We start from the raw sequence: 16,751 nt of genomic DNA, 5'->3' as shown, positions 1-16,751 counted from the left end.
GAGGCGGATTTTACGACCACTGTGATGTAAACCCGCGTTCCTCCAGCTCGGCGGGGCGTCTCAGTGCCGGTGAGGACGAACAAGGGCGGGAGGAAGGAGGAGGCGAGGGTTAAAGCCCAGCATAATGCCTCCTTCTCTGCGTGTTAGTTTACCCAGGAGAGCTCTCAGGGCTTATTCAGACTGAAATGTAGCATCAGCCTGTGCCGATCATGTTTAATTAAGAATCACTAATATGGGTGTAATGTCTCACTAACTAGGCGGAATACCACTTAGCTGTGATACATGAACAAGGCTCATCTCCTGATGCTGCGTGTAACATTCAATGGGGCTATGAATGTGATTGAATAAAGGTGATATGAAGGTCACGCATGATGAGGGAATCTTGAACAAACAGCCCAAAAACTATGATGTGGTATTTGGTAATATTCAGCAGTATAGAACTCCAACTTCAACCACGACTCCATCGACATTCATCCATCATGCTCAAACACGTCAACAGAGACACCTGCACATTTTGCGATGTCGCGCAAAGAGTCACTCCATCAGCGGATTTACGAGGACGACGTCTCTGGTCAGAGCTGTCAGTGTCACCCTGCATGTCGTCAACGCTTTATGATCCATGAAATAGACCCTCTGAGTTTGAGGGCAGGACCTGCTCTCTCACCTTCTGTCTCCCCCTCTTTTCTTCTCTTCTCCTCACTTATTCTGGCTATTTTTCATCTCCATCTGCCTACAAATTAGCCTAGAGAAAGTGGATCGCATTGAAATCACTAACATCTGTTATGAGAAGACAAGGCAATTTGCATATTTTAACACCAGTCAGACAAATCGGAACAATTCTGGATGTCATTGTGTCCGTTGTCATCGTCTTTGAGCCCTTAAAGTTGTGATTTCTTACAATAAGTGCAAAGAAAAGCATCCTAAGTAGTAGCTTTAGTCTGGTTTAAGACATCATCTCCCAAAATGAGTTAAATTAATGCAGAAACGTTCCAGTTTCAAGCATATTTAACTTGCTAATATGCAGGAGCAGGTTTAAATATGTATTTTTATTTCTATTCATATGGTCAAATAATGTTTTATGGCGGCTATATTTCTGTGCTTGTTAAAAGAAATTGCTGCAATTTCCCCGTCAAGCAGCAGTCTGTTAAGATGGTGGAGTGGGTGTGGAGACATTTTGATAGACCGCGTCCTCCTCTTCCCCCTCTTCCTCCTCTTCCTCCTCCTCCTTCACACCTGCTGCACCCCAAACCTGCCTCCCTTGTGGTAAATTGAGGTATTTTGTAGGGATTTGTTGGCAGTTCAATGAGGATCTGATGAGGATTTCAGCAAATTCTGTACTCAAAATGTAAAATTCTGCCACTTTAACTCAATGGCCGTGTTGTTTTGCTTGTCACTGGAAAGTTCAGTCACCAGTTTTCTCAAATATCTGACTTGTTTGTTTGTCTGTAGAAGTCGTCTGGGCCGTGGGGAGGATGGCTAGTGACAGATGGAGCAGAGATGAGGTGATTAGTCCTGTCACACAGTCGATCTCAGTGACTAACGGCGCAACAAAGTCAGCTTGCACCATCAGGTCGACTGGAGTGGCTTATTATTCCCTTGTAATTTGTTTCCACCACCTCAGAATCCAACAACAAGCGCTGAAACTGCAGAAAACACTTCATACTTTCTATTTTTGTATAAAATGTTCAATTTGCTGGGCTAAAAAGCAAAAACTGCACAACCCAGGATCTCATCTCACCTTCCTCCTCCTGGCATCTCACACATTGTTTTGCACGGAAATGAAATCTTCCTTCGTCACGTGTTTCCCTCTAAACAAGAACTAACAAGACATTACTCATCCATCAGTCAAATTAATAGACTCTTCAAAACAATTACAGATTGTCTGAGCTGTGAACGAGGCATTCAGCTAATTCTGATGCATGACAGAGAGCTGTAAACCAAATCAGGTTTAGTTATTGCCGAACGTTGTCACACAGGATTCAACGCAGACGAGATGACATCAATCTGACAAGCGAAACAAGATGATGAGATGGAGACAGAACACGTCTCCTAATCTTTCCAAGGTGCATTAAAATCCTCAAACCAAAACCTGAGAGCATCCAAACAGCTGCGACCTTCAGACACAAGAATGGGAATAAAGGCATTTTCCTCATTTTCCTCACCATCCGTTTATCTGTTAACATTAAATAAAGCAGAAGCTGTGATTGGATGAATGGAAATCAGTTAAACACAACAGCACCGGGAACATTTATCTCAATTTACATGTCAGCGTCCTCCGAGCATCGTTGCGATCTCATTAGAGGACCCCCCCGTGGGTGAGGAAGACTCTGATGAGCCGTGGACAGGGGATCTGATACCTGTGAGTGTGTGTGTGTGTGTGTTGGGAGGGGGTGAACAGAGGTGGAGATGTGGGTGAGGATGGAAAAGGTGTAGGAGAGACACCTGAATTGTGAGTAATGAATCTGGCGAGGAGTGCAGACGTGTCTTTCATCTTCAGCCAGACTTGAGCTGCTCTTTCATCATCATCGTCAGGAAAAAAAAAAAGTGCAGATTCATAAGCGCAGACGATGTTCACCTGCTGGGAGGAAAGACGCGCTTCACTTTCAAAGGACGAGCTGCCTCTGTCCTCTTTGTTGTTACTTTTCAGGTTCCACAGTGAGGAGACTTTAATGACACCCCCCACACACACACACACACACACACACACGCACGCACGCACGCACGCACGCACACACGCACGCACGCACGCACACACACACACACGCAGGTGGCAGTTATTTATCCTGAAATTAACCTCGGTACTGATTTATGTGTGTCGAAATTAAGAGTGAGAGTTTAGACTTAAAATGAAACGGATGGATAGAGAGTGTGTGTGTGTGTGTGTGTGTGTGTGTGTGTGTGTGTGTGTGTGTGTGTGTGTGTGTGTGTGTGTGTGTGTGTGTGTAGGTGTTTGAGAAGTATATTTAACCGGCTGAATGTTTCCAGAAATTATTTCACTTCAATGTTCTTTATTCTCTTTATTCTCTTGATTCTGAGGCTAAAGTCACGGCAGGTCAAGCGTCTTCCTTCCTTCTTTCAACATTTCTTTCCTTCGCATAACTGGACTGAAATGGATTTGGCTTCTTAAGAACAAATTTAACATTTCACTTCAATTCCAGTACTTGTTTACTTTTAATTTGGAATACAAATTTGATTTTGATTAGAGTCGATCATTTCATCACAGTGGTGTTCCTCATTTTCTTAAGTAAGAGATGTGTGTGTGTGTCTGTCTTCACTGCTGAAAATATGAAAGGAAGTGCCGAAAAAGGAAACGACTTAAATTAACCCAAAAGACAAAAACAAACAAGAAGCTTTATTCAAAAGTGAGTCACATTATGATTATAAAGTATAAACATGGAACTCGTGCAACTGCAGAATGTTAAAGGAGAATACAAAGGCGCTTTCATCTCTCTGCTTTGTTCCTCATGTGATTTGAACACGGGTTGTCACTGTGTGTGTGTGTGCGTGTGTATGTGTGTGTGGGTGTGTGTGGGCGTGTCTGTGTGTGTGTGTGTGTCATCCACTGCCACTCACAGCCTGTGCACTAAAAGCTTAGTGGCCTTCTTCCTCCGTCCACATAACAAAAGCTGCGCTGCGCCACGTCCATCTGACTGGATTCACTGTGACCCAGTTTAATCCCGAGACAACCTGACTCGCCTTCACCACGGCCCGTCTTAACCGAGGAGACGGCTTAGGGAGGCGAAGACACAACGACTTTCAAAGGGCATTTAGCGTGGTGGTTTGTTTTCACTCCAGGCGAGCTTAGTCACCTCTTTCGTCATCAGAGACTTGAGCTCAATTCTTCGGGATCTTGGAATCTCTGCCTCGGTCTGCAGACAAACACATCTAATCTCAGCAATCGACAATCCACAAAACAATCTGCTTATTTATTCTGCCGGTGAATAACATTAACAGAGATGAATGGCTTGTGATTTTGAGACATAATTACTATATCCAACTGGGCTTTCTGAGCTGTCTGTGGATATACCAGCTTCCTCTCCATGATTGGCTGCAGGATTCCAGGCTGTGAGATTGCTGTTTGTCCGGTTATGGCAGCTTCTGCTTTCCGACGGTCCCCGAAGACCAAAAGTGCTGATTCCATGTGCTTTTACAAGAGAACTTATTCTCTTTTAATCGCAAAATGGTCTCCAGACGCCTTTTTTTTTCTGCAAGTCAGCCGCGGTTTGATTAATGTGATTCGGGAGCTGTGAAAGTCTTGTAAAATATGTTGCTGCCATACGGACCCCGAGGTGCCACCCGACGCTGCTGAATAAATTAACACAAATAATTGTTCATGATTACAAATATTAATAATATAGAATATACCAGGCTGTCAGTTGAAGTCATTATTTGGCAGGGTGATCCATCTTTAACCCCCGGTTATCCTGTAGCTCTAATGCTACACATTTGTCTGGGTAAAGGTCCAACATATACTGTATGTGCTTATATGAAGTGGAGCTTTTACAACTTTCACCAAATAAGGGAGGTATTGCGAATCTGAAGACGCTTTGATTCAGACTCTTGTGGTCCTCAATTTGAAGGATCCTCAAGTCAGATCTTTGTGTTCTGTCATTTTGCCCTCTGATTCACCCCTGCTTTGGTTTTGGTTCATTCGCTGCTCTCTCTCTGCCTTTGGACGGAAATTGTGATCCTCCTTCCTGCTCTGATGAGAGGACGAACCTACCATCTCCTTCCCTGTCTTCTTTGCTGTCCGTTTATTGCTAAATAAACTCTACCCGCCTCTCCCTTCTCTGTCTGTCCCCTCTGGTGACAGGTGACTCATGAGCACATTGGGACGCTGTAGCTGCAGCTCTCACAGGGGCCAAGCTGCACGCATTGTAGTAGGACACCTGCATGCCAGCCGTCTCTTTCCTTTCGTCACATTCACACCTGTGGGCAATTAAGTGTTTCCACTGCACAAAACTTCTTGTCAAAACGTCTTTGTGCAGTGGGTGGACACGAGAGCACCCAGAGGAGACACACACACACACACAGACACTGAGAAAATATTTAAAACCCACAAATTCGAACTATACTTCAACTATAAAATGACGCAACTTATTTCAGAAATGTTGAGGGCTCATTTCTTGGACTTTGCTTTGATGCTTTGTGTAATTATTCCCCCTTCAACTGACAGAAGCCAGAACGCTGTACCTTTTTATAATTAAAGCTGTTTTTTGGGGAAGTTTAGGGAATAGAAAGGGGAAAACTTCTAAAGATGGCTGGCTGGGTTACTTCCGTTAATGAGTTGATGAAATCCGTCACGACATGTAGCTGTACTTTACTGTTTGACATCCGCCCAGAACAACAATGAGTAAATGGGTGGTGCAAGCACAGTTACATGACTTCAGGGTCCTTGGATACGAGCGAAAGTGGCCTTGATGACTATCATTAAGCGAGATTGCACTTCAAGGATCTTCAAGTTCCAAGCTGACACACAGTCCCAGGCTGCTGATTAATGGACTATTATACAGTATGTTCTGCCAGCCACTTAGGGAAGCATCAGAGTTTCCACAGGCGGCAGGATAATGAGAGCAGGGAGATCAGCCTTGTGTACAGGCTTTGGAAATACAAAATGAGTAGTTTTGCTCAAATGTTGCAGTGTGTAACTCTGCTGGGCTTCATCAACATTTCAGCTTTCTGCTCTAATGCTGCACATTTATAAAGAGGATGATGCTGAATCAGGAGGCCAAATCCCGGCTCCCTGGTGGTGCAAACCTCAGGCAAAGTTTTGTTTACGCTGTGCTTTATCAGTGATCTGGGGGAGCATTGTAAATCCTTTGCATCGCCTCTTTCATCTGCATACGGCACCTTGATCCTTTCTGTGTCATTAGCACTGCACTACTCATTATAGAAATCTTTATGTAAATCCCACAAGCCTCTGTTGTTGCTTCGCCTTTGCGAGGAAACCATCTTTTCTCTACAGAAGTCTCAAAAAGAAATTAGATGAAGATGTTGATAACGGCGGTTAGCTCACAGCAAATAGCCCGAGATGAATTATGTTAAAGTATCTAATCTAAAACTTCAATTTCTTATAGTTATTGCACAAAGACAATGTGACAATGTTGTTATACAGACACAGATAGGAGCTCGTCCCTCCCTCACTGCCGAAGTCATCCGTCTGTGTTTAAGGAGCGTTAGATGTTAGACTGATTTACATATTCCTATTTTCAATTAGGATTCCTGCATTTAAAATGACTTAATGAGCAAAAAAACACCATGCAAGATAATCCTTTTCTATTTTGCCATTATAAATAGTATGAAGCTGACTTTCAGAGATTTCTTGGGCTTTTTCTCCACCACCCAAAAAATTCTTTGCTGGAGAAAATCTGATATTTCTGCCAAGTCTGGAAACGATAAACAAGACCTCAAACAGGGAATATCAGCCCCCATACGAGGGCCCATGTGCTGTTTACAGAGTGAGCGTGACCAGCATATTCAAACACTTCAATCAAATTTCCAATATTCTTTACCCCCAAATTTCCATCTTTTTCTACATTGTTTGAGTAAATATCTCTGGGCAAAAAAAAAATATCCCAGATTTATTTTCAGACCTAATTTCAAGTCCAGTGCAGCTTTGTAGATGGCAAATGAGAACCAAATTAGACTTTAGAGTGAACAGGTTAAAGACTTGATTGTACGTAAACCAGTTTTTCTCCTGGTCGCATTAAAGGACATAAAGGAGGTGTGATGGTGGCTCAGGTTTGATTCGTGTCATATTGTATTGCTGTAGTGCTGTCATCTTATTTGATGTCCTGTCATTATTCCAGTTTACATTAACCCACTTTTAACTCAAGGTAGAAAATGACCCTGCTCTCCGTTTTCTAAATGAAAATGTCTTTATGGTAATTGAATGGGCTTTTAATAGCTCTGAGCAAACTGCATTTGGAGTGAAAGACAGGGAGAGAGAGGCTGTGTGAATAACCCCGCAGCCCACCCACACCTCCTGCAGTCAGGTTAACGTCTTAAATATTAACATCACCTGTGGACATCCAATTACGCCTCAAAGCAAGCAAATGCACCGAGCAACAAGCATTATAAATTTATAGCCTCCAAAATGATGTTGGATTTTGTGGTTGTGCATCCAAATGTGAAATGCAGGTGGCTAATTTGAAATACGGTAATCAATAAGACTTGGCCGGGTTGCATGTCCCTGCGTGAGCTCTGTTTATAGTAAAAGGAGCAGAAAGCGATGATGCTCTACAGTTACTTTGTGAAGCAGCGGTCCCTCTTGGCTCCTAAAGCGAGCTGTCCTGGCTGTTCTGACGTATCGTCAGCCATTACTCCTGATGCCTCCCATGAGGTCGTCCTCTCCATAAACTCTTCTCCTTCGCTGAGCCCCTGCCTCCCATCACCAGCATGCTTGTTAAACAGACACACACATTAGTCTAACTCATGTTTCCTCCGAGGCCCACAAGCCTGCCAAAGCAAAGTTCCTGCTTATCACTCAGCCGAGGCCCCCTGTGTGTGTGCGTGTATGTGTACGTGTGTTTGTGCGTGTGTACCTCGCACACATTTATACTCCTGCTCTGCCCCCTGCTAAACCCTCTAAAACTCTGTGTATTTTCCCTTTATCCCAGCATCCTGCCTGTTAGCTGCTGAGTGGGTTTGTATTAGTTTGCACTATAGAGGATCTGACCGGCATCTTGAATAAGACTGTGAAACACTTAACCCATCTACTCCAATAAAAACAAAGGAACCCTCAAACCATCAATCCTCACCTTCTAGTTTTTTTCCTCTGTTTTTATGATCAAGGATGTTTTATTTTAGTTTATCTATTTATTTCAATATAATTTTTAAAGCACTGATTCCTGTGAGATGAGTAGAAACACACCTTCATTCTATATTTCACAGAAATGAGGGAAAATAAACAGAAAAGTACAAACAAAGGTATAATATGTCTCCTTTAAGTAATATTATACAGCCAAATAGAAAATGTGCTGCTATGATTGCCATCTTTTATGTATTAACCTGGTCAAGTAAGCCCAAGTACAATGTACTGAACCTAAGTAGCATCACTCTATCTGGCTGTTCAATATTAATCAAAGGATTGGACTCATTATTTATCAAAGGCTTCGAATCAAGGACATCAAAACAATGGACCTACCCCAGCACTTTGAAACAGAACACTAATGATGGACACTGGAGAATAGTGGAAACTGTGTGTATCATCAGGGTCCGTGCATTGAAAGATCTGACTGCACAAACACCATGTGGGGATGGAGGAGAAGCCATTACACCAGCAGCCACCATCAACAAGAACAAACACAGCAAACCTCTTATTGTTCCAATCAAATCTTTGGTAATTCAACCTAATGATTTTCTCATTGCAGCCTCGGAGCAAGTCCACAATCTACTGGGTGTTCAAACATGCAGACTTGTTAATTGCTACTGGGTTGGGGGTACTTTGTCTACTTCTCCATTTACTTGTCACATTTGAGCAATTTCCCTCTCACAATCATAAAGCACAAGCACTATGCATAATACAAAAGGAAGAAGTAGAGAAAATGACTCTGTTATTAGAAACAGATAAGATAAACAACAAAAATACAAAATGACTAAATTAAGGTAAATCTGCATATTTTGGACAGCTTCATACTATTTACAATGACGTAGGCTTTGAATATATGACAGAAACACTAATCTCAACTATAAACTACTCCTGGAACCCTGGTTGTGACCTTTTACTGCTGCAGACATAATGAGGTTTTAGTGAAAAGCCCTTAAATGTCTGCTCAGATGCTGCAGTGTGTTGTGGCACTTGGGAGTTGCCAGTGAACGCAACGTGTGTGAATTGAGTTATGCTCCCCTCCAGCCTATTGGAATATGCTAATTTGTTTGTTCATGTTTATCCCAGCTCAATCGAAAATCAAAAGTCAGCCTCTGTCAAAGTGCACAATACATTTACATGAAATATATTCACAGGGCAATACAGTGAATTGAATTAACATGAAGTTGTGGCTTAATCAGTCCGATCTGACGAAGAGCAGCTCTGTTCTACAACTGAAACCAGACTACTGAGCCAGATCTACTCACGCTTTCAAACTCGTGTCTGTTAGAATCATCCCAGAGGTGCCGGCTGGACGGGTTCCAGCGTCACAGCGCAACATTTTTAATCAAGCACAGATGCAAAATATAGGCTTGTTAGAAATATTTTAAAAACACACCAGATGCTCACTGTTTAACCACAGAGATCAAGCCCTTTTCTGCAACATGATCCAGATTTAGTAACCTTTCCCCTACACGCTGGTAAAATACATAGTAAAGTTTGCAGCTGAATACTGCTGCTGCAACTATAGCTACAGTGTAAACTGCTATAAACTAAAATAACATCTTAAAATAGAAAAAGCAAGGTTATAAAACAGTGACTTTAACATATTGCTATAGCGATTGCTCCTAAGGGTGCTGCCCAGTAAAGGCATGTTCACTTCTCGTCTTAGATCAAGGCCGAGGAGTACATTTAAGACCCTTGTAATCCGTCTAAAGGCTCACTAAAAGACTTGTGTTGCAGCCTGGGGACAACACACAGCTGTGTGTTAAAGATGGTAATAACATTGTAAAATCAATGTCTAAGCCCAAAGGCACACAGTGGAAGAAGCTAAAACTGGATAATGGAATCAATGCCTTAAGTACAATTACAAGCACTGCGAGTGAACTTTGCACCTGTCGCTGGTCACAAATTGATTAAACAGTAAAACAGCCCCGACCACTCAGACAGTGCGGGTCAGATTTACTAATGTTCAGCAGACGGTAACGAAGCGGATACCGTTCGTCCAAATCTACTAATGTGACGCACCGGGGGTTTGCATTGGTAAAATAAGAGAAGAGCATCCATAAATTGTGCATGTTTGGGTTCATACATATGCCTTTTAGGGCGTTGTGATGTTGAGCCGCAAAATATGGGAGGATAGAATGGAAATGTATGCATATGGATCGCGATGGCTGACATATATGGCTGGTCACTGTTGCGATAAATGTAATTGCATCTTTGAAAAGCATGTGTTAACTTTTGTAGACTGTAGGCGTGGCAGCTGTTGTTGCTCTTAGGAGGAGACATCATCAGCACGGTACGGCCCGTGTTTCTGAGTAGAATTTCGATTGAGACAGAGAGGGAGAGAGAGATTCAAAAAAATTGGAATTCACATCTAATTTTTCTGTGACCCAAACACGTTCATGAAGAGACATCAAAATAACGGACAACAGAAGCGTCTTAAATAGCGGCAGTGCATTCAAATGAACTGGCTGCGTCTGTGCTCATTTACATAATCACTCTTAAATAGCCGGCTCAACGAAACACACTTGCCACAGACACAGATATTTGCGGTCTGGCTAAAATGCGTAATTTATAGTAAAGTTGGCTGAAAATGAATCAGAAGAATGAATGAAATCTCCGCCACCTTGACTGAATGTGTTTATTACAATCAATGTAATATTCAAGATGTACTTTGTTGCCAAAAAGTCAATATTGAAATTGTATTTAGCTTTCTCAAGGGTCAATCGAAGGTCGTGATACAGTCACAACGACTCCCTCAGCCCTACTGTGAGCCATCCTAATGACTGTAGAGCAGTAGTGTGTTCGGCGCCTAATCTCACAATCGAAACTGCGTTGACAAGCTCTTCACATTCATTCTGAACGATAACATCAGAGTAAATTGTGTCTGGTTTTAATCTTGGGGGAAATGTGTCTGATGAAGCTACGTCTTTGCTACAAGCTGGTCTAATCAAAGCGACGTCACGCTGCTCGCCCGTGGCTCAAACCTTGACAGCCCTGGGAGGATTAAAACTGATTTCCCCTTTGGTCCGAGTCGCTCGCTCCGGAGCTGGGGGGAGAGCAAGGACTGTCCCTGTCACTGATACCTCACCTACTGTTGTTTGATGCTGGGCATGTCTCTCAGCCGCCCCGGCTCATCTATCACAGTAACTGTGAATGGCGGATGGAATGGGGGAGGAACAGGGGAAGGCTGAGCCCAACCCTCCCTCCGCTCACTATATACTTAGTAATCTGTGCCAAGGCTGGTCCCTCAATGGAGAATGGAGACCTTGTGTTCTGCGGCTCCAGATGGGCAAAAACAACACAGCACACACCGCTTCACCTCCCCGAGGAAGATAGATGGCCAGAGTGGAAGACAGGATGAGGAGGCTGCAGGGATATTTTGTTGCACGCCTGTGATTTTAATAATAATTAAATGTAATATGAATTAATAAAACTGCACTGGAGTTATAAAACCATTACATTTAATTGCACATTCTGCATGTACAACAAAGCCTTGAACAAGATACAACACACTTGACACAAACGGATCCAGCTGACAAGATAAACAGGCCGTACGAGGCGTCAGTGGCAGGGGTAATTGTATAAAACATCAAACTGAAGCGGTGTCACCCGTTAACTACAAAGTTTGTTCGCCTCGTATTCCACATAGTTTGGCTGTCTGGCCCTGAAAGCTTGCAGGGCTGTAAGTATCCTGGTCACGTCTGCACTGGACAGTTTGAGTCTGTGGCGGAGCAGACAAGCAAACAGATCCATGTGTTGAGCCCCTGGAGGTGAGAGGCGGTTAACCCTGTAGCGCAGCTCCACCAGCTGCAGCAGGGCCGAGTCCTGTGATCCCTGAGTGTACGGGTAGTCGATCTGCAGAATCAGGTCCTGGATCGCCTCAGGGTCAAAGTGCACGCTGTATCCAAACAGCTGCATGCTGTTGACTTTCATGTAGCCGACATTGTTTGAAGGCTCCGCCCCCTCCGGAGGCTCCTCGTCTAACGTGCTGCTCTTGTTTTCGCCCGCCGCTCCCGCAGAGTCCTTGATTCGGCTCCTCAGGTAGAAATGAACCGTCTCAAAAAAGCTCTTCCATCTGTTTCCGAGACTTAACGTCCAGTTGTAACAGTCCAAGGGAATATCCAGCTTGATCCTCTCCCAGTCCGGGTAGCCGTGCTGGCCTATGGGCATGGTCCAGCTCTCTGAATGGCTTCCCCCGAAGGGATTCACAAAGAGAGACAATGCCGGCTCTGTGGTGCTGTTCTTAGTGAGGCAAAACTGGAACGCCAACCCAAGGAGCATATGAACGCGGTTGGACTTAACCCGGTTGCTCTTTAGCGTGAGCAGCATTCGTTTCCTCCAGGACGGGTCAAACCAGGTGTTGAGGCGCACGTCGTTGCTGACAAACACAGCGTGCAGTGCAATGTGCGGGTCAGGCTTCTGCAGCAGGTAGCGCAGCTCCAGGTCCTGAAAGTCACGGTCGCTCTCCAGGCCCAGATAGGGGTCTGTCGGGTCGGGCACGGCGGGCCTGCAGCTGCCCTGGGTCAGGGTGAACCCAGGGTTACAGCTGGAGCAGCGTGTTCGATTCTCCGCAGAGCAGGAGGCACAGCGGAGACCTTCGCCCACAGAGCAGGGGATGACGCCCTGGCAGTGAGGGTGCTGGTACGGGCACGAACAGCTGCGGCTCTTGTCACTGTAAACGCCAATTTGATTGTTCTCGCTGCAGTACAAGATTGAGAGGGCATAGCTTAACCAGAAGTGCAGAGGCCTAGGAGAGAAACAAAAGGGTCATCTGAGTCATCCGGGTAGTTAGAAGTCAAACTGAACTGGAATAGTTTCTCATCTATCCTCCTTCACTTGCTCTTATCTGTGTTTGAGTACTTTTCAAATCTTCTTCCAAATCTGCTTTAGATTCTTGAGTATTTCATAAATATAGCATATCAAAGCGACAACCTTGAATGTGTTTTGTTCAGCTCTGCCTTTCAACAAGCCAGTGATCTTCTTTGTATTACTGCTGCAGTTGTGTTTGGTTACAATGTCACCAAATCACAACTAAGGATGATGCAAAAGGCCAAACCAAAGGAAGAAGTTAGACGATACAGTCGACTTGTGGCTTTGATACCTCATGATGAAGTTGAGAGAGCATGTAATCTAAAATGATGTGTGTGAATATCCAGCTTTTCTTGGCTTGTCTTTCATTGATATGTTGGTGTGATGGTTTATTCAGCCTTTCACTGTGTTTGGAGCGCAGCAAACACATTTTTAACTTTAGTCCAAACACAAACAACAACTAGCGTCACAAAAGCAAAATTTGATAGGAATTTTGGAGTGGTGAAGGTTTCAAAATGGGTGTCAAAAACACAAACACACATTCCCTCTTCAATGAATCTTGTGTCAAGGCTAACCAATCAACAAATCTGTATATGAGCTACAGATTCTGCTTAATAGGAGCCCGAAACTCAGAAATGGACTAGTTGCACCCAACTTGTCCATGAATTCCTTCTATACGAGCAGCAGGGGTGATAAAGCAGCGTAACTGATCTGTGGACTGAGCCTGGCAGCACGTTTGACTAGTGAGCTGATGGGTCGTGTCATTTCCCTCTGCCAGAAATATCCGTCAAAATGGAGTGATCGCAAGACAGGCGTAAATCTGACTGAAGTTATGAGCAGAGCTGCGTCAGAGGCGGCGACGGGACGCTGCTCAAAGAGCCGCTATAACGGGAAAAACAAGGGAGGCAGTAGTCGAGTTGGTAGAGCTTCCACTTGGGAACCGGAGGGTTGCCGGTTCGAGTCCCTGCCGCGGTGCCCCTGAGCAAGGCACCGAACCCTCAATTGCTCCCCCCTCTGCGAAGGGTGGTAATGTAATGTAATGTAAGTCGCTTTGGATAAAAGCGTCTGCCAAATGATTGTAATGTAATGTAATGTAACACAGGGATGGATATTACCAAAACTGTGTTCTTATTGACCCATCGCGGAATAAATTCCAGGATGTGGTTTGGCAGAAAGAAATTGTGGATTATTAGATGAGCAATTCTAGACGGAGCATTGATCATAATGTAGTTTACACCTGCAGGGCAAAAGAGACTTGATCCCATTTGTCTTTTCACCAATGAAACACAAAACCTGCCTTGGCCCTGTCAGCACTTTCCACCTCAGTCCACTCCTCCTCAAGTGCCTCTAATAAGAGCTGTCTCACTCTGCTGCTTTCTTCTCTCGCCTGGCGCATAAATCATTAGGTCTCGTCTTATTATTAGGCACCTTGGGTTAACAGGCTCCTAAATGCTCTTGTTCTGGCCTTGCTCCTTACCTTGGCCTCAGCGGGAAGATTTGAGGGTGTTTCAGGCACCTCTTGCTGAGGCTGAAGAGCTTGTTAGCGCTGCGTCGAGCTTTGGCAAAAAGCTGGTTGCTACCGGTCTCCAGCTGCCTGTAGCGTTGGAGCAGGTTGGCATCCGTCCTCCACAAGTGCTCCACGACAGATGTGTTTACGGCGTAATGGGTTGGCAGCTTCCCAACAAAGCTTTGGAACTCCTCTGTTAGGGAAAAGAACATGAATTAGTAAACTCCGCCTGTGGCGAGCAGCTGAAGGAAAACAATATCCAAAAATCTGTCAACTCCTCATTGTTTGTCCCAGAAAAGCAAACAGCTGAAGAGGAGAAATAACAGCTGAGCATGATAATAAAGCATTTTCACAGTTGTTTGGGGATTGCTGATCGCATCAGCGTGTCAGAGAGCAAATTTCCGCTATATTTTGTTTCTGTGGAAAGAAATGTTAATCACCACCTGTTGTCAGTTTACAGTACTGTGCCCCTTTAAAACAGCTACAGTCTAATTAGATGTGAGTGACACAGGATGCAAAATTTCCATCCCCGCTTTCAACAGTGGGAAAGCACAGCGGGTTGCCGAAGCAACCGCGATGATTTCTGTCAAATATAACAATAAAGTGATGTGTGTTTGAAGAGAGAAGTTCCTCGACATCTTTTGATGCCAAAGAAAAGTTTTTCAACCCTGACACACCTGCGTTCCTTCTCTCACTGTGACATTTGCATATTGCTGCATAGACGACTGCATTAACTTAAGACTGAATCTCCACTCACTGCCACACTAAAACTCCAAGAATGCTGTGCACACCGTGAAGACCCTGAACCAGAACCAGTGTTGCCAATGTAAATGTGGATCATGTGTATACGTCAGCATATCCTATCATGATGCTATAATATGGATACTGTACATTATTTGATCAGGAATTAGATTTGTGTCCTTAAATGATCCTGTAGATGTTTGAGCAAGAGACACAAACTACTACAAATGTAACAAGTTTAACAATGATACCTGTCCACCATGTTTCACTGAAACAAAACAGAAAGTCAAACACAAATAAAAACCTTAATCTTCTCAGTGGAGGCGGTAATAGCCAGAATAAATATCAAAAACCATAAATGCCAACAGAGGTTACCAATAATCTCAGAATATTGTACTTTGTGTTTATGGTAATTATACCGCTGTCTCTAAATTATTGCTGTAATGAATTATTAGTGCTTGGAAGCCAGCCATATTGTTAATGATCATTGGTTCATCCATCTGTGTCAAATATAGTTTGCAGCCTGCAGAGCTTTGGGAAATAACTGTAAGAGACCCATCCATCCATTTTGTATACTCATTTATCCTGCGCGGTGTCACGGGGGGGCTGGAGCCAATCCCAGCAGGCAGAGCTGCACGCTATAGAGGCTGCCAGTCTATCACAGGGGCGGAGGGCCCCGGGTTTCTTTGTGTGATGTCGAACTTTCAGAGCAAAAAGGACTTTAATAAAGCCTAAGACGTGGTGATTCAGGCCGTTTCTGCAGCGCCGCCCCCGCCCCCCCAAATGAACTATTGAGGTAATTCGTACAAAAACAGTCTGGTGTAGTCGGTGCCATGCTAAATAGGCGCTACGATTTTCATAAAGCGTCCCAGATAACAATTATTTGTAACATTACGGCTCATTGTTATAAAGGATGTGCCAGAGCGTGTTAATGAAATAAGCTTCACACTGCTCGCTCTAAAAGCAAAACGGTCATGGTGAAGAACGCTTTCATTCTCTGCCTTAGAGCTTCACGTCCTACCAGAGAGACATTAATGCTGCCTGTGTGTCTCTGCTTTGTCTTCATGCCGCAACGCAGAGGGGTGGACTGTGCTGTGCTATGTGTGTCTGTGTGTGTGTGTGTGAGAGAGACGCCAAGAGAAAAGACACCAAGAAGTGGTGCTGCACAAGATCAGAACAAAATGTGACATGTAAATAAACTGATTGATCAACTGAGAGAGCTTGGGTGTAATTTTGTATTGATTCACAAAACACATATGTGTCCGTTATGTCAACTAGACAAAGTTCTCCATCAAGTCTCCATCTTCTTTCCTAATTTGATTAGAAGACAAGTCTCCCTCTTTACCCTCTTTGTCTTCTTTTAATCGATATGCACATGATAGCCACTCTTGTCACTGCGACACAGACCAGTCGCTGCACCCTAATGACATGACTGGGTGGTGCATCAGCCTGTACCTTTGTTTTTTCATCCTACAGCTTCTGAATGATACTCAAATTTAATTCACCCTCATATTTACAGTTACAGCCAATTCAGAGTTTCCAATTCTCTTTACCGGCATGTTTGGGGGCCGTGGGTAGAAACCAGAGCTCATAACAACCCCACAAAGACACAGGCACAACATAACAACCCCACAAAGACACAGGCACAACATAACAACCCCACAAAGACACAGGCACGACATAACAACCCCACAAAGACACAGGCACGACATAACAACCCCACAAAGACACAGGCACAACATAACAACCCCATACAGTCACAGGCACAACATAACAACCCATGTGACACGTTGAATAGTTAATGTCCACAGACTTCAGCCTCAAAGTGTAGCGAGCACTTGAACCAGTGTTTGCTTTGACACGCTGACAGACAGGCTCCTT

At 44.1% G+C, this 16,751-nt stretch overlaps 1 protein-coding gene across 1 annotated transcript in view; it reads right to left on the bottom strand.

Annotated features, from left to right (window-relative positions):
* Positions 1–11,425: 11,425 nt before the first annotated feature.
* The window catches only part of LOC142994079 (BMP/retinoic acid-inducible neural-specific protein 3-like), a 28,981-nt gene continuing 23,655 nt past the window's right edge, over positions 11,426–16,751 (bottom strand). The window contains exons 8-9 of the mRNA XM_076144751.1: positions 14,100–14,322; positions 11,426–12,560 (exon numbers count right to left, since the gene is read on the bottom strand). Coding sequence (XP_076000866.1) covers positions 11,426–12,560; positions 14,100–14,322 — 1,358 coding nt within the window. The remainder of the gene's footprint in view (positions 12,561–14,099; positions 14,323–16,751) is intronic.

This window comes from Genypterus blacodes, unplaced genomic scaffold, assembly GCF_046128005.1.
Source record: "Genypterus blacodes isolate CSIRO-AG114 ecotype Tasmania unplaced genomic scaffold, CSIRO-AGI_Gbla_v1 ptg000029l_1, whole genome shotgun sequence".
Taxonomy (NCBI): Eukaryota; Metazoa; Chordata; class Actinopteri; order Ophidiiformes; family Ophidiidae; genus Genypterus; species Genypterus blacodes.
Note: the sequence above shows the minus strand (reverse complement) of the source record. Positions and strands in the feature narration are given on the sequence as shown.